At 39.7% G+C, this 14579-nt stretch overlaps 4 protein-coding genes across 5 annotated transcripts; 2 read left to right on the top strand and 2 right to left on the bottom strand.

The window, feature by feature from the left end:
- Window positions 1-3127: 3127 nt before the first annotated feature.
- Window positions 3128-5620, top strand: LOC129797253 (probable Dol-P-Man:Man(7)GlcNAc(2)-PP-Dol alpha-1,6-mannosyltransferase). The gene is made up of 5 exons (XM_055839630.1): window positions 3128-3458; window positions 3527-3659; window positions 3724-3897; window positions 3966-4119; window positions 4195-5620. Exons 1-5 carry the CDS (start codon window positions 3333-3335, stop codon window positions 5531-5533), a joined length of 1926 nt encoding a protein of 641 aa, XP_055695605.1. The 5' UTR covers window positions 3128-3332; the 3' UTR covers window positions 5534-5620.
- On the bottom strand, window positions 5549-6421 carry LOC129797255 (cytochrome c oxidase subunit 7A, mitochondrial). The gene is made up of 3 exons (XM_055839639.1): window positions 6296-6421; window positions 6005-6127; window positions 5549-5932 (listed from the first exon to the last, which is right to left on the bottom strand). Exons 1-3 carry the CDS (start codon window positions 6308-6310, stop codon window positions 5789-5791), a joined length of 282 nt encoding a protein of 93 aa, XP_055695614.1. The 5' UTR covers window positions 6311-6421; the 3' UTR covers window positions 5549-5788.
- Window positions 6422-6475: 54 nt separating this feature from the next.
- Window positions 6476-12174, bottom strand: LOC129797250 (uncharacterized). The gene is made up of 7 exons (XM_055839626.1): window positions 11410-12174; window positions 11142-11343; window positions 9140-11053; window positions 7458-9077; window positions 7143-7394; window positions 6881-7072; window positions 6476-6819 (listed from the first exon to the last, which is right to left on the bottom strand). Exons 1-7 carry the CDS (start codon window positions 11694-11696, stop codon window positions 6694-6696), a joined length of 4593 nt encoding a protein of 1530 aa, XP_055695601.1. The 5' UTR covers window positions 11697-12174; the 3' UTR covers window positions 6476-6693.
- LOC129797252 (uncharacterized) lies at window positions 11406-14509 on the top strand. 2 transcript variants are annotated; one of them, XM_055839629.1, is made up of 3 exons: window positions 11406-11521; window positions 12377-12457; window positions 12523-14509. In XM_055839629.1, the coding sequence occupies exons 2-3, from the start codon at window positions 12405-12407 to the stop codon at window positions 14408-14410; spliced, it is 1941 nt and encodes a 646-aa protein (XP_055695604.1). In that variant the 5' UTR covers window positions 11406-11521; window positions 12377-12404; the 3' UTR covers window positions 14411-14509. The 2 variants fall into 2 exon arrangements, with proteins under 2 accessions (XP_055695604.1, XP_055695603.1); XM_055839628.1 differs by lacking the exon at window positions 11406-11521 and having other exon boundaries at window positions 12202-12457.
- The last annotated feature ends 70 nt before the right edge of the window (window positions 14510-14579 follow it).

Genomic DNA, 14579 nt, shown 5'->3' with positions numbered 1-14579 from the left:
GCAATGTTCTAGACATTTGTAGGGCTTCACGAAACCTTTCATTTGCACTTGAGTTGATCAAAATCGGACTTGTAGAAACCGAGATATGACATGCCAACTTTGGAAGGCTATATCTCGAGAACGGCGACATAGATTTTCTTCATTTTTGGCATGGAGCTAGATAATATGGTCAGCTATAACATATCAAAAAATGAAGCAAATCGATAATGGCGTTTTCGAGATATTCATCGAAAACTCATCGAAAATTTTGTTTTTGATTTTTGGCCCCCTAGCGGTCACTTTTGAAACTTCGGATGTTCTAGAGAGTTGTAGGGTTTGTTGAGATCTTTCATTTGACCCCGGGTTGATCAAAATCGGTCAAGCCGTTTTCGAGTTATGGTCGATTTTCGATGAAAAATTGTGGCGGCCATATTGACTAAACGGCTTGACCGATTTTCGAAAATGAGGTATCGTTGGAAAGCTCTTGATGTCCCCTACAACATATAAAAATTTCAGATTTTTACCTATTACAGGGGCTGAGATATAGCGAAAACAAAATTTTGAGGTTATCCAAAATGGCGGACGCGGGGGTGGGGGGTAAAATTTGACATCATAATCGGATGTCTTCCAGTCGATATTTAAACTTTGCCGTTTACCGCAAGTCTCTATCTATTACCGTTCTCTTGCAATTTAGCTCTGAACTCCGGACGGACGGCCGGACGGCCGGAAAAAAAATTTTTTGGCGCATACGTTTTTTGGAATGTGGGGACCCTAATTCGTGCTCATCCCAAGTTTGAGCCCGATCTGACGACTTTCGATTTTGCTCGGTACACAAAAGCTGTGTCTGAAAGAAACACAGCTAAAAATAAAAAGCAAAATAGCATCACATGAAGGAAACTGTTGGGAGTCTTTCATCTGGAAATTGCGAAAATTTGATGTATTTATATTAATTGTGGGGTCCCTAAAGGAAAAGGGTAAAGTGCAAAACAAACATCATTTAATTTCAAGTCGACGGCGCAATCTATTCTCTGCGCGCCATTAAGTTTAATTACCATTTTGCTTAAAAGAAACTCATCGCAAGCGTATTTTGTTCCCTTAATTTTATTTCCAGCTCTTGTCCACAGTTCTTAAATCATTAAATCTCATCCCACAGACGATCTCCGTATATACTTGATTCTCCTTTTGTTTCTTCCCCCTTTACCATTTCATACCAACATCGTCACAAACATGCTTACCGCGTATTTATAGAGTATTGGATAATTTTCTTTGCGTTTCACTTTTGTGTTCACAATTGCATATAGACTTTTAATTAATTAAGTCTGTATTTTTGTTAATTTTATTTTTATACCTACCCCTACTACATATATAGAAGCATATTATTTTTATCTAACGGAATTTTAGTTAAATTTAATTTGATACAGAGTGGGATGAAAACTTAATACCTGATGATATTCAATCCATTTTTGAATAAGAGAAAAGATTTCGGAAATAGAATTGAGCTAATTGCTCTCACAATAAATAGTTCTTTAAAAATGCGACATCTCTCGAAATTCTCTAATAGACACTCAGCTTTTTTAAATATCTTCTGCAATACAATATTAGAGAAATATTGCACCACTTGATTTTCTCGGAATGTCGAAGGACATGAAGAATTTAAAGTTACGAGTCAATAAATGTAAAAATTAACATGAATTTATGCTCTCAACACAAACATTATGCATAAATTCATCTTCTGTTTATGATCTTTTAATGATCTCATCCTTTTCGAGATTTAGAGAAATTGCACTCATTTGTCCATATGTGACAATAATTGCAAAATTTCAGCATACTACATACATACATTTAATTTCTCTCGAGTTTTAAAGTCTTGTGCAAAATTCCTTAATTGAAACAGGGCGAAAAATATGCGTTGGAAAGTGCGCTAAAAGAAAGAAGTTTTGTTAGTGTAACATAAAAAAGCCTGAAAAATCTATTTCCTCCGCTATGTGGCTATAAACTTTTTCTTATTAATTATTTCAGTTCACTCAAGTTTTGCCAAGAGGTACAAAATATATAAAGTTAAAACCTCCGTGGTAATTAGGTATTGTTTCAATCCAACTAAAACGCTGCTTTTTCAATGTTGCACATGCGAAAATCCGGAACGAATTTCCACCGTGGCGACAACAATCTGAGCGTTAATTGAAAAAAAGGTAATAATTTAGCAAAAAGGAATTAATATAGCTAATATATTGCAAATCGCTTCAAATCCTGCTTCAAATAGAGTGGAAAAAGAAATTGCTGTTTGATCAAGAAAAATTCCATAAGATCTTTCCCATGCCATTAGCATTTTGATTTACTTTCTTGTTAAAAAAATCTACTTAAAGATTTATATTTTAGGAATTAGCAAACAAAAGATTATGAGTAAATGACAACATGAAGCCCAGAGATATATTTTATAAATGAAAGCATAATCTGCCCAATTTAATTTCATACTTTGAGCATCACTGCAGATCAAAAATCCTCTTATATGTATTTATCTTTTGAGTGTGAAAATATTCCGGCCAAAGTAAACATTTAGTAGAACGATGCCAAAAGTAATTTCTTTTATCAACAAAATAACTCCTATTAATCGTTTTCTCAGCATGAATGAAATTAAAAATTACGTAAAACGATAAAATTGTTTTTTTTTGTAAATGGACACATCCGAAACGGCTGGGCCGATTGCAATGAAATTCTGTCAAAGGTTATGTTACCAGGCGATTGCCACCCACGATACTCATTTCCCTCCCCCCTGAGCCCACACCCCCAAAAATCCCATGCATTCTTTGCGATTATTGAATTTGGCACCCAAATTGTAGTTCCAAAAGCAGCCACTGGCAATTTAAGGCACTGTTGGTTAAGGAGAAAATGAGACGGATGCATTTTACCGCTATCCGTCTCCCTCACCAAAATTCTCGCCAAAAAATGTTGTGCAAATTCTGCAAAAAAATCCGGCGAGTTGCGCCCCCAAATTTTCACTGAAGCACCCCGGGGGCTTTTGGAGCTCTAAAAATTAGTTTTTCAATTGAAAAAAAATTAAAACTTTTTCTCACAAAACTTACATTTTTACTAAAATGATAAACCCCCGAATTTAACGAATGACTGATGTTCAAAAAACTTTTGAAAACTTGTAACGTCCGTCCTGGTGACACCTCTATTTTTAAATTTATTGCGTGTGTGAAAAAATTAAATTCTTGTTGCATTTACTTTATAAATAATTTTGCTATATATTCTTTTACGTTTCGACTTTTTCTATCTTCCCTCCGCGACATTATGTAATTATCGTCAAGCGTGCTTTCTACGGTTGTGTGTTTTCCCCGGAAGTATCGCGAAAGATGAGTTTGTTGGTTTTCTTCGTGGCAATGGTCCACCTTCTCTACACTCCCTTCACGAAAGTGGAGGAGAGTTTCAATATTCAGGCAATGCATGATCTTCTCTATCACGGATTCAATCTCTCTCAGGTGACGACACAATCAATTGATACCGGTGCAATCTTTTTTTTTAACCTCACAGCCGCTATCATTCACAGTACGATCACCACGATTATCCGGGAGTAGTTCCCCGGACATTTCTTGGTCCCATAGCGATATCAGCGATGGTGTCTCCTCTTGTCCTCCTCTTTGAGAGCCTCGAAGTGGGTAAATTTTGGGCACAGTATGTAGGTAATGGAAAGATCTATTATCTTATCCTTATAGGAAATCTTAAAATTCATATCTTTTTTTCCAGTTCGAATAACACTGGCTGGATTGATTGTCTATTCCTGGAGTGAACTTCGGAAAACCATCTCACAAATGCTCGGTCTTTCGGTCTACATTTGGCTCACTCTCATTACGATATCTCAATTTCATTTTATCTTTTACCTGAGTCGCCCTCTTCCCAATATCTTGGCGCTTCCGTTAGGTATTGAGATCCTTTGGAGTATTTTTTATTCTATAATGTTTCTTAGATATGTGCTTTGCTTTTTGCAGTACTTTTAGCTGTTAATTATTGGCTCAAGAAAACGCATAAAGCATTTATTTGGACATCAGGAGCTGCCATAATTATATTCCGTACTGAATTGGCCATCCTCCTGGGCCTATATCTCATCTATGACATTACTTACAAAAAAGTTTCGCTCCAAGAGTAAGTTTTTGAAAATGTTTTTTTTAATAAGCTATTTAGATTAGTATCTGACCTAAAGAATATTATTTAATGCAGGGTCATCAAAACGACAATCATCGCAGGAGTTACCCTCCTAACTCTCACCGTTGGAATTGATTCAATTTTTTGGCGTCGATTAGTTTGGCCCGAAGGAGAAGTCTTCTGGTTCAACACAGTGCTAAATAAGAGTTCAGAATGGGGAACATCCCCATTTCTGTGGTACCTCTACTCTGCACTACCCCGTGCCATGGGTCTTTCACTCCTCTTTGTACCACTGGGTATTCGCTATGAGGCTCGTATACGCCCCATTGTGATACCCTGCTTCGTTTTCGTCGCTCTGTTCTCACTACTGCCACACAAGGAACTTCGATTCATCATCCACGTCTTCCCTCTTCTCAATATCGCTGCTGCGTGTGCCTGTAGCCGTTTATGGATTAATCGAGGAAAATCACTTCTTCACTCTCTGGCAGCTTCTTTTGCAGCCCTTCACATTCTAGCTAATGTTGCTTTTACAATGTTCCTCCTAATTGTTTCCGGAACAAACTACCCGGGAGGTGTTGCAATGTCACGGTTACATCGTTTAGCTGCTAACGAAACTCATGTGAGTGTTCACATTGGAAATCTTGCAGCCCAGAGTGGAGTGTCGCGATTTACCGAACTCAATGCTAATTGGACATATAGCAAGAGTGAACTTACACCACGTGATCTAGCCCAAATGCGTTTTACCCATCTTCTGATTGAGTCAAAGCACAAACAAGATCTAGAATCATATACGTCTTCTTATGCTATTTTGGAATTTATTGAGTGCTTCGACACTATTGGATTGCAATATAAATCCTTCTTACCGGTGAGAATTAAAACGAGACCATGTATATTTCTTCTTGAGCGGAAAAAAGGTGTTAAAGTACCAGAGAGGAACGTAGAACCTCAGGAAGATCCACATGAAGAATTCCTACAGGAGAGTCAAATTTCGGAAGAAGAAATTGAAATTCAAGCAAGAGTCGAAGAAGTTACACCAATTGAGACCATTGTGAAGGTGAATGATGAAAAATCACAGGAAGAAAAAAGTCAAGAAATTATTGCTGACGATGAGAATGAGGAGAAACCAAAGAATTCAGAAAAGGTACAAAGCGAAACATTGGGAATGGAATCTCATGTGAAAAACTCTCGATCGGCCGAAGAGCATATTCCGCCTCTGAATCGGGTCCCACGCGTGATAAAAGGCAACAAGATCGCAAATATCCGGAAAATCATCAAGACTGATGAAATGAAACAAATGGTCGATGGAATCAGCAAGCTGGACTTGTCTGAATTTTGTGATTTGGACAAACTTTCAACAAAGGAGTGCCTTAAGAAGATAATTGATGAGTACGGTGATCAGGAGGATGAGGAATAGAGCTGCGAAATATACTTATTATTTCACGAATACATTACGCTTTATTTAAATGCCTCTCCATTATTGAAATATAAGTTTGTTTCTTTATTCTTTTTTAAATTATAGATCCTGAAAATCGAACCGAAATGCTTATGTGGAAATGTTCTGTTGACCTGACCCGTGTTGTATGTTGGAAAGATGTTGAACATAAATATTTTTTTTTAGCTAACGAGACGACTACGGAGGATTGGCATTGGTTTTTTTGTGTTTAAGAAATTATTCTGGTTTTGGGGGATAGCTGAGGTCGTAGAAGAGCTTGAAGACAAACCCAAGACCAATCAGGCACGAGCCCATCGTAACTCTGTACATAATCTGATCTCTAGCGCCCATCTTCAGATGAACCGGAAGTCCATCAGGTTTCTAATGTACAATTTACAAAAGAAGAAAAACATCTTTTAACAGTTTTCCGGGGAAAGTAATAAATTGACTTACCTGGAATTTGGCCTGGACCTCCTTTAGCCTGAAGTATCCGGGATGGATGTCACCCTTTGCGGCATTGCACACGGAGGTTGTAGATACCTGGCGAGCACCTTGCTGGGCCAATCGCCCCACATTCTATTCAATTTTCCCGGAAAAAAGCAAAGAAAATGGGAAAAGTAGAAAAGGTCTTATGTAATAGTGAGGTTATGTATTTTAGTAAGAAAAATAATCCCTCTTTTGACCATTTTTCATGTAAATTCAACGGATATTTCTGTGGAAAAAGATATTAAGTGCTTTACTTACTCGAACAAGGCTCATTTTGAAGCGATTTCGTGTGCTAATTCCTGGAAAAATGAAGGAAAAAGTGGACAAGAAAATTTATCAGAAATCGATGTTTTCCAGACTGAACTATTTCCATAAACTCCCACTAGAGCGTCAAAGTTCCACATTCAAATATTTCCACAAATAACGGTTGAAAAATTCTTTTAAAACTAAATTTTGCTTTTTATTCCAAATTTAGTAAATTTTTCTCATTTCATTTCTCGGAAATACATAATTTAAAATGCTCTCTCATACTCTCTGTGTTTCTGAAAGATAAAAACACATTATGTTTGTCAATTAATAAATCTTATATCTCTTGTGGGCATACACGCATTTCAATGACTTCAATAATAATAATAATTTGTCTTGCTCTATTATTTCTACTCTGATTTGTTTTTAGAACTATCATCTGTTGATTCAGGATTTAATTTACACGTTGATTCAGTGATCAATCTCCCGGGAAGTTCACACGACCAGAATACATTTTGTGAAGTGATGATGAAAATCTAGAAAAGAAATGGGAGATAAGAATGAAGAACTCTATCTAATTCCATAAAAAATACAAACCTTTTTGTTCTCCACATCGAAACCCTTGATGTCGCCCCCTTCTGGTCCCTTGACTATGCCAATAAATTGATTTTCCACACAATTCCAAACGTAAATTGTTCCATTTGCGGAAAGAATGAAAATCATATCTGTGAGATGCTTCACGTGAGTTATTTTCTGCCCAATATTGCACCGTGCAATCTCTTCTCCAGTCTGAAATATTTAATTTAGAAAAATCATAAAATATCCTAAAAAAAAACATTTAATTCCTACAAATTCTTACCATGATTTTGTAGTGAATTAGATCCTTCCCATCAATTCCGCAGTGCAGCATGTGACTGTGTCCCGTGAAAAAGTCAATGTTCCATTGAAGATGGAATCTTTTTATTAATTCCCCAGAATCGGCATTCCTGATTGAGAATTCATTCCCCTGACTTGCTACGGAGATAACTTTCTGACTATCGACTTCACTTGCTACTATTCCGAGAATTTTATTTCCAGTTTCGCAATTCAACTCCTTATTCTCAGCCAGATCCTGAATTTTTTAATATAACAAAATGAGGACAAATTCTGTAACATTTTAAGATTTTCTTCTTACCTTAGCATCAAAGGCAATGATTTTGTTGTTTTCCTTAACAACATACAGCTGTCCCCAGGGTGCCTTCACAATGATCTCCAATGGCCCTCCACAATCAAATTCACTCACTGACCCACTAAATTCCTGGCAGTTCACCTTGCGCACATATCCATCAGCTGAAATGGTGTAGATATGCCCATTTCTGTGACATACAAAGGAAGTAATGGGCTTCGAATGCAGTTGAATGCTTCGAAAACCATCTCCTGAAGCCCATGAGAAGCGATACAGACACACATCATCCGCAACTGAGGCAAACACACATCCCTCAGTGACTTTCATGCGATTCACTGGGAATTTTGTAGAGCTTTTCATGGAATTTGCCCATTCTGTTGGCAAAATTTCCTCCTTGGGATCGGGAAGAGGTTTCTCTGGCTCAAGCAATTCCTTTTGAGTCTTCCTTTCATCACATTTCGTGCTCTCTGCAATTATTGGGGCTTCTGTGGGGGAAATTTTAGGAGGCTTTTCTTCCTCTTCTTTGGTACCACCACCATCCTTCTCCTTGGGTGTTATTTTAGCATAACGATTTATAATTTCGTCAATCTTGTCCTTTGTGTACCTCTCAACACCCACAGAACAATCTTTGAGGATTTTACTCCAATCCGTAGGCGGAGTAGGTTCAGGCGTTGCAACTTTAGGAGGTTCTTCGTGAATTTTTGCAACTGTCGGTGCTGGAGATTTTTTCTTCATTGCTGACTCAGTTTTGACTTTTATCCCTTTGCTGTGTTTCTTATCTTTTGATGAATTCTTTTCCCGTTCCTTGTCGCGATCTCTATGATGCTTTTCCTTCTCTTTATCCTTATTATGATCTCTCTCCCTTTCTTTCTCCTTATCCTTTTCTTTCTCCTTATCCTTTTCCTTCTCCTTCTCTTTTTCCTTTTCCTTCTCTTTGTCCTTTTCTTTTTCCCTTTTCGGTGCAAGTGGATGGGTTTTTGGGATCTCACTCTTTGGAGGCTCTGCTTTGGCGGGCTCAACCTTTGCAGGCTCAATCTTTGAAGTCTCCTTAACTTGATTCTCAACCACATTGGCCACACTCACCGAAGGTTTTCGCGGTGGTTTTGGCGTTGGCTTCTTTTTCTTCTTTATTGCAGCAGCTTCCGCTTGAGTATGGTGTGATCCGTATGGTGAAGAATTAGCCAATTTTGGGATTTTGAATGATTTAAGTGCCTCCGGATTGGGTGTAGGATGTTCCGCTTGAGGTTTCTTAGCCGGTTCTTGGTCATTTGATGTGCTCACATTTCTATCACGATTTTTCACCGGAGATACTTCAAAGTCTGACTCAATGAGAGAATCCTCATGTGCCACAGGAATCGTGAGGATCTTATTGAGCAGATCAAATCGCGTATTTTGCAACTTCATCGATTGCATCTCAATACTCATGAGTTCAGTTTGCAATTTCTGAATATGCTGATCAATTTCAATCTTTTTACGCTGCATCTCCATCAATTGCGTGTCAATCTGCTTCATTTCATGGAATATCTTCAGCTCCCGCTCAGCAAGGCTCTTTGTGGGCGATGACGGCTGATACATCGTCTGAACAGATTTGCTTTTGTACTTTGGCCCAAAAAGTGTATCATTTGGTTCCTGGGAAAAATAATTATTATATAGCATCTTTAGAAATCTAAATGTTTATAGGGATTGCTTACCGATTGGGGGAGGCACTTTTTCTCTCCCGGAGACAACCAAATACGCTGCCCAGGGCCATCTCCTCTATCTCTCCTGTCGAACTTTTTCTTTTTCGACGATACAGAATCATCCTGATCCGCATTGGGTCTCTTACGCATGTCATCCGGAGTATTTCTTGCAAATGGCTGTCTTCCTCTTGGAGGCCTTCTATTCATATCATGTGGTCGTCTATCTCCCTCCGGTTGTCTTCTGTCGACTTCCAATGGCCTTCTATCCCGTTCTGACGGTCTTCTATCAAAGTCTGCTGATCTTCTGTCCAACTCCGATGATCTTCTATCCAACTCTGATGATCTTCTATCCAAATCGGATGGTCTCCTATCCAATTCGGATGATCTTCTATCTAAATCCGGCGGCCTCCTATCCAACTCGGATGATCTTCTATCCAAATCGGATGGTCTCCTATCCAATTCGGATGATCTTCTATCTAAATCCGGCGGCCTCCTATCCAACTCGGATGATCTTCTATCCAACTCAGGTGGTTTTCTATCCATCTCTGATGTTTCCCTATCCCACTCCGGGGTGCTTCTGTCATCGTCCTCTTGTCTCCTCTCGGCCTCTGAGAATCTCTTTTCTGCTTCAGGCGGCCTTCGGTCTCTTTCCGCTGATCTTCTGAGATTTCTATCGGGAGTCCTTCTACCTCTATCTCTCTCGCGGCTTCGTCTGTCACGACTATTGTCACGAGAGTCCCGAGAATCTCTGGGGTAGACATCGTGCCTGCGTGATCGGTCAGCATCATAGGGTCTTCTACCAGCAGAAGAATATCTATCATCATGTCGAGCAGGAGGGAATCTATCAGAGGGTCCCCTTCGCTTAGGAATTCTGTAGTTGGGCATATCCTTTGAAAGCGACTCATTAGTGTTATTGGAAGGCACAGAATTGACGCTTATTTGGGACTTCCTTCCATCCTCTATAAAATCATCATTTGTGGAGAGAATTGCAATTCCATTGTCCGCAAAAACCCGAATATTGTTATCATCCTCATTCTGTGCCATCATCGGACTCAGGGCATTCGTGTCCACTGCTTCATTCATCACACTATCCAAGGTATTTGCATCTCCAAGCATTTCTGTAGACTCCCTATTAACGCGACTCAGTGTAACGTTCTCCTTGATCGTTTGCTCATCCATGTTGTAATCCTCTGTTTGAATGGTATCCTGATTTGGGGCACCACTGAATGTTTCCAGTGGAATAGTCGCCTCAATGGCATTGTCAAACTCAATAAACATACCATCTGGCTCAATTGAGTTCTCCAGTGACTCCCCAGGTGCCTCAAGTCCCAGAACATTTTTAATTTCATTGAACACCACCTCTGGCACCTTGTCCGAGTCCACAAATACATCTGGCTCAATGCCACGCTGCTCACCATCTGCCTCTGCGGGCTCCTCAATGCTAAAATGCCGCAACTTTTGCCTCACATTGGCTCTGATAAGTTGATTGGCACGCTTCTTCAGTGCAGACTCATATTTTGGTTCCGGATCATTTATCACCTGCTTAATGTTGTGCTTATCCATGAGGGTTAAGCGATTTAAGAGCTTCTGGGTGACACTATCGGTATTGCTGGTCTCACGTGGAGTTGAATTCGGTGTTGATACACTTGGAGTTGGAGTCTGTGGTATTGCATTCGGTGTTGTAATCTGCGGTGTCACATTTGCAGTTGGAATTGGCGTTCCAGCAATAATAGTTGGAATCTGCGATCCTACATTCTCTGCGCATCCTTCTTCAGGACGCGGAGGATTGGTGTATTTTGATAGTTGGAACTCTTCATTGTATTTATTGAGAGAATCCAGAAGATCATCTGTTTGAGGTTTCTTCTCTACTTCTTCTGATTTACGAGATTCTGTGTCTTGGCGTACATTTGTCTCCACTGGCTGAATCTGTAAAAAAAAAAGGAAAAAAAAAGATTAATATCTAGCAGTTGTGCAAGTATAGAAATTAGTGCAAAAATGTTAATACAAAACCTACATTAACTGTAGGTTTAGCAACAGAAACCGGAGAAGGGTTTGGTCTGGTGTCCCCACGAGTTTTCCCGTTATTTATGTCCCAAATTTCGCTCTGGAGTAGAAGCGAGAGAGGCATTGGCGGAGGCGGAGCCAGAGCTGGAGCTGCTAGAGCTGGTGGAGGCACGGGTAGTGGTGCAATCGGAGCCTCTTGTGTGTTGAATGGCCTAAAAAAGATGAGATTCAGCATTAAATAATACACAGCCATCACCTCTGACTGCTACTGAACTAACCTATTCTGCTTGTGTGGATTCCCATCGAAGACCGGTGGTGGTTGTTCCCAAATTCCCCCTGCTGGTGGCAAATCCAACAGTGAGGGGATTCGATTGCCCTCAGGTGGCTTAGGTAAGTTATTGGGACGGCCCCCCATCACCCAGGGACTGTTCCTCCTGTCATGATCTCGTGAATCATTTGACCCAATTCCCTGCCTCCGCTGGAATTTATTGTTCCTAAAACCACCCTGGCGCACCCAGTTACTATTCTGCTCCTCCTGGTGCTTCCATGGTGGTCGAAAATTCATTATCACACCCACTACGTTGCTACTGTGCGCCCAAATGAAAATTCGCCCATTCAATTTTCACCTCAAGCAAAACTTTCCTACAAGACGCAATAAACGCGCTCTTTTTCTATTTTTGTCCCTTTTTTCCACAACACACCATTCTTAAAACAAACTGCAATAATCCACAGAGGATCAAATGAATCTTTTACACTGCAACAATGGCCCAAAAATCCAAAAGAAGTGATTTTTTTTCCAAATTATCAAGCCAAAAAATTTATTCTCAATTTTGGAGGCTATGTTTTCTATCAAATTGTCCCTCTTGTGGAAATTATTTCGGTTTTTTGCTTACTCGCCCTCTTGCGGATTGAGAACGAAAATACTTTTTGTCTGTCAGTTGATTTGATGGAATGTTACGGAAATAAATTCACAATTACCACTGTTTATCGTGATTTTTCTTCAATTTTCCACATGTAATCGCGATTTTCCATTATTTCTTCACTTTTTGTAAAAAAAAAAAACAGCTGAACATTCAAACGAATAATAGTTTGAAGTAGGCTGAATAACCAAATTTTCGCTCGCTACCAACTTCATGATCATCATCAGATCTATTTGTGAAAAAACCGTTCTTGGCGTCTTTTAGTTTGCGTGCGAAAAAAAGCTTTTTCTCTCATAATTTTTCACAAAATATTGAATTGAAATAGAAATAGTTGCGGGTAAAATCACTCAAGAATGGATGTAAATTGCGAAAATGCAGAAAGAAACGGAGCAGCTAATAATTCAATGTAAGTTTTGCTTTACAATTTTTTTTTCATAGCCTTCTAATGAAAAACTGAAATTTTCGGGGCAGGAATAACACTACATCTCCGGATGAGTCAACCCTTTACTTCTCCATGAATTCTTCCGGAGACTTGGGAGACCTTGAAAAGACGATGGAGATTGAAAATGCATCAGAGCCGCAAATATCTGTTGAAATCCCGGATTTTTCACTCACGGACCCGTTGGCGATTTGCGATAAATTCCTCCAGAAGAATGCTGCATCCTTGATGTCTTCCACTCCCAATAGAATTCCATTAATGACGAATGAACTTCATAAACCATCGCCTCCTGGTGAGACTGAGATGACACCAAAGCCAGAGGAGGATAAAACTCTTGAAGAGAAGAATGAAGATGAGTCGACAATGAACAATGATGATTCCCTCAAAAATGTCTCAACACAGGTCAATGTGTCTCTCAAGCAATACTCTGAGATTTATGTCAAGACAGACAAGGTATTTGAGGCAAACACCGACGAAGCTTCTTCCCAGGAAGCAGAAGGAATAACTGAAGTTGAAGAATACAGCATTATACGTTTGAAAGAGGACTTGATTAAAATTGTAATTGATGAAGAAATCCCCGAAGAGGTTTCATCTTCTTATTTGGAGGATAAAACTGCAGAAACTGAAATTTCCAAGGAAGTGACTGAAGAAAATCCAATGAAGGAAGATATTCAGAACGCGGATACCAAGAACGACAATCTAGATCATGCTAGCCTCGATGGAGTTGATAATATTGATGCCGAGAAGACTCCTACAGAAGTCGCAACAAATAGCCATGAAGGTTCGGAAGTTGATGAGGCTGGCGAGAAAATCCACGACAAATTGGACGAAGACAAGGAGAATGTCAAAGGCAACAATATGAAGAAACAGAGAAGGCGTTCAAAGATTGCCGTTTCTACGAGTAACAAGGAACAAAAGGTCACGGGAAAACAATCACTAATCAGAAGATCGATCCTAAAGACTGATGTGAGGTCACCGGCTAAACCAGCAAAGACAACGCAGTTCAATGTACCCAAGAGGAGCTCTCTATTGCCTAAAAATCTTCCGGGGAATCAGAAGCGTCAAACTATTGGACTAGTGGCTAAAGTATCTGCTCCACCAGCTAAACCGAAGCTTCTTGCTCCTGCTAAAGCTGCTGATCCGCCTATGCAGAAAAAGAGACAAACTCTTATGCCGAACATTGGAAATCCTTCGGGAAGTAGCAAGAGATCTCCCAAGGGGAGACAAACTCTTCTTCCAAATGTGCCTATTCGTGAAAAGCCTTCAGAGAGTGGAAAGAGATCACCAAAGGCAAGACAAACTCTCGTTCCAAGTCTTGCAAAACCTCCCAAAAGCGGAAAGATATCCCCAAAGGGGATTCTAACTACAAAGACAGCGCCTGTTGTTAACAAATCACCCAAATTCTTGCATCCTAAGGATATCAAACCTGTCTCAGTCAATACGTTTGAATGCAAAGTGTGCAAAAAGAAGTTCCGCACGAATTTGATCCTCGAAACGCACATGAAAACACACAAAGATACCGCCAAAGGTGGCTTTCTCTGCAAGTACTGCGATCGTCGCTTCGACATCAAGCATGGACTGGAGAATCACATTAACAGGTACTGCTCGAAAATTCCCGTGGGTGAGAAGAGACGATTGCTCGAGGAAGAAGCTAAGAATAACGCCCTCACACCGCGGACAAAGCGTTGGATTGCTAGCAAAGGCTCCGATGTTGCATCCAACTCTTCGGCATCGTCAAACAGTGATCTCATGACTCTACTCAAGCACTCACCCGGGTCACAGGGAAGTAAGAGGAGGAGCGTTGCATTTTCCGGGATCAGTGCCACCCCAAACAGGACCATCAAGTGCTATCAGTGCCTGAAGGAGTTCTACGATGTCTTTGAGTTTTCTGATCATATTGCAGATCACGTAGCAAATTAATCTGATTCTGAGATATTTTGTTTTCCATTTTCTTATTCATTGTAATTACAATTATATTTTTGGGAGATAAGAATAATAAAAAAAAAAATTATGAAGTAATTTTGAGCGTTTTTGACCGTTTTTCTTTTGATTCAAAAAATGAAGAAAATTGTATAAAAACTTCAGTGTG

Source organism: Lutzomyia longipalpis, chromosome 1, assembly GCF_024334085.1.
Source record: "Lutzomyia longipalpis isolate SR_M1_2022 chromosome 1, ASM2433408v1".
NCBI classification, from domain to species: domain Eukaryota; kingdom Metazoa; phylum Arthropoda; class Insecta; order Diptera; family Psychodidae; genus Lutzomyia; species Lutzomyia longipalpis.
The sequence above is the reverse complement of the archived record's forward strand: the minus strand, read 5'-3'. Positions and strand labels throughout refer to the sequence as shown.